This window comes from Pyrus communis, chromosome 14, assembly GCF_963583255.1.
Source record: "Pyrus communis chromosome 14, drPyrComm1.1, whole genome shotgun sequence".
NCBI lineage: Eukaryota > Viridiplantae > Streptophyta > Magnoliopsida > Rosales > Rosaceae > Pyrus > Pyrus communis.
This window is the reverse complement of record NC_084816.1, coordinates 7449183-7451769: the sequence shown is the minus strand read 5'-3', so window position 1 is coordinate 7451769 and position 2587 is coordinate 7449183. Positions and strand designations below refer to the sequence as shown.

The window sequence follows — 2587 nt, the reverse complement described above, 5'->3', positions numbered from 1 at the left end:
CGACAAATAAAGAGGAATTTTGTCTCACAAAAATTATAGTCTCGGAAAAAAAAAAAATTTCAATTGTGTATCTTGCTTAAAAGATGTTTTTTTTTGTGTTAAAAAATATCGATTGGTCTAAGAAATGTTCACCAGGTGATGGAATGGTGAAACAAAAGATTTCACAAATATAAGATTTCATTGGTTTATCAACCAATAAAAGGTAGATGGAGAAACAAAAGATATATAACTTAGTACAAGCTTAAAAGCACTAAAACTGACATTTAAGTCTCTGATAATTAAGTGAACAAATTAAATTGAAACCTATGCTTTTCTCTTAATTTTTGTTTCTTGCTGATCACAAACACACTAATTAAAAAACCTAGCTGCTCGAGGGTTTTGTTACACTAGGGGAGTTGTGTGCAGAAGTCCATGCTGCCAAGATGAAGCGATCCCGTTCCAGCTATCTCTTCCTGAATCATACTCGTGATTCCCATTCCCCACCATGTTTGCATGATGATCTCCACCGTTCATCTGCCATGGAAACCCCCACAAAACTCTGTTGCTGCTCTCACTTTGGGCATTGAACAGTTCTTGCTTCATTGTTGTAACCGTCACTGCGGTGGTGGTTGAGGTGGTGGTGGCTTCTTCAAATGGGTGGTGGATTCCCATTCCTCCGCCACAATCTTCCACCTCACCCAAATTCCCATTACCATTCCCAAACCCATAGTTATACAAGTTCTGGAAATTACCATTGTGCGACTCAAGAAACCCAGTCCTGAGTCCATCAAGAAACCCAGGAGCTGAATTAGGGTTTCCAAGAATGTTATGATCATCAAACCCTAACTGCCCACCACATGACTGCTGCCTTTGGAGCCTAGCAAATGCAAGGGTGAGGTCATTTGAGTCATAACCTAGAGCAGGGAGTGGGTTGGAATTGGGTGTGAGCGGTTGCTCCTGAGCTCGCTTCGCCGCCGAAGACGATCTCTTGTTCTTCCTGCACCCTCCACCCACAGGAACATTCCTGAGGGTACCACCTTTGGTCCAGTACCTTCTGCAGGACTTGCAGAAGTACCTAGGCTGAGAGAGGCTGTAGTTGTTGTAGTAGCAGAATTTTGTGTTTGTGGAGTCACATCTCGGACATTTTAGAGCTTGTTCTGGCTGAGGCCTGGGCTTCCTGTCTTGCTGCTGCTGTTGCGATTTTGAGCCGACCAGCATGTCCATTGAATGAGCTGACATTTCCTGAATTATCGAGGGGTAAATTCAAAAAGTTAGAAAATTGGGAATTTAAAGGACAATTACGTGTCAAGAAATAGTGTGCTAGCTACATAGATATATTCTAAGCTTTGCTTTGAAGTTACATATCTTGCATTCACATGTATTGTGCAGGCAAATGTGTATGATGATGATGACGGCTTGTGACGGTTTTAGACTGTGAGTCCAAATTGAGAGAGGATGAACTCATAGAAGGTCATACAAGTGAATGTAATTATTAGCAACAACATTATTTCATGTTTGCTTGCTTTTTCAGTTTACTATTTCACCAAAAAGAAACAAACAAAATATCATGATTCCGATCAAGATGAAAATTCAAAAATAACATAAGACACAACTCAAATAAAGATAAAAAATTATTTTCTGGAAAATTTAAGAACTAATCCAACTCAAAGCGCTTCTTGTTTGAAAATTGTACCCAAAACCCAACAGAATCAGCTACCAACTCATAACAATCAAGGTAAATTAAATTTATTTAAAAGAGAAAATCAATTTTAAGTGAAATTTTAAAGAAAGTAAAGACTACCATCCTATAATATTATTGGAAACTATATAAAAGAAGCACAACAAAACAGAAAGCAGCTTCTGAGAATCCTCATGAAATATCCTACCTGTTGTTGTTGTTGTTGTCCACTTGAAGGATCCATTAGTTCATGCAATCAATCAAGCAGTCCACAATTTGCAAGAAGAAAACTGGCTTTTAGAGAGAGAAAGAAAGAGATAGTGATTGAAGAGTAGAGAGAGAGATTGATTGAAGGGTAGAGAGAGAGAGAGAATTCACATGCAGGTGAGGTAATAGAGAAGCTTAAGTCACACCCCAACTCTCCAATCCAATATATAACAAAGCAAACCCAATCTGGAGAGAGAAAGAGGGACAGATAGAGTTTTGATCCGTACAAGAGGGGAGATAATCGATGAGGGCGCAGAGAAAGTGTATGTGTTTCGTGTATGCAGTGGGTGCGTAGAGAAAATTCGAGTCCCACCTTCTGTGCTCTGCAACGGTTTCATATATAGCGAGGCCACACCAACGCACCTCACAGTCTCTCAGCTGCGCCAGCCCCCACTAGCTTCAGCTGCTACTTCCATCCCATTCTCCTGTGGGCCCCGATCTCGCGTGGATGCAACTATTTTTGCAGTGCCCCCACCACCACTACTTCTATTTACAATTTTCTTATTGCTAAACCGCACCCCCGGTCATATCGTATATCCACCGCTCACCCCCCAATACGTCGCCTCCTTCTCGAACTCGTCACTCGTTTTCCTGCAGTGTGCTGCTGCACAATCCTCGTGTTCCAAAAAACATATTATTCATACTATATTTTTATATCATCTT

The 2587-nt window shown here is 40.6% G+C and overlaps 1 protein-coding gene across 1 annotated transcript; it reads right to left on the bottom strand.

Moving 5' to 3' along the window:
* Positions 1-246: 246 nt before the first annotated feature.
* On the bottom strand, positions 247-2243 carry LOC137715736 (dof zinc finger protein DOF3.2-like). The gene is made up of 2 exons (XM_068455078.1): positions 1866-2243; positions 247-1221 (listed from the first exon to the last, which is right to left on the bottom strand). The coding sequence occupies exons 1-2, from the start codon at positions 1899-1901 to the stop codon at positions 382-384; spliced, it is 876 nt and encodes a 291-aa protein (XP_068311179.1). The 5' UTR covers positions 1902-2243; the 3' UTR covers positions 247-381.
* Positions 2244-2587: the final 344 nt, after the last annotated feature.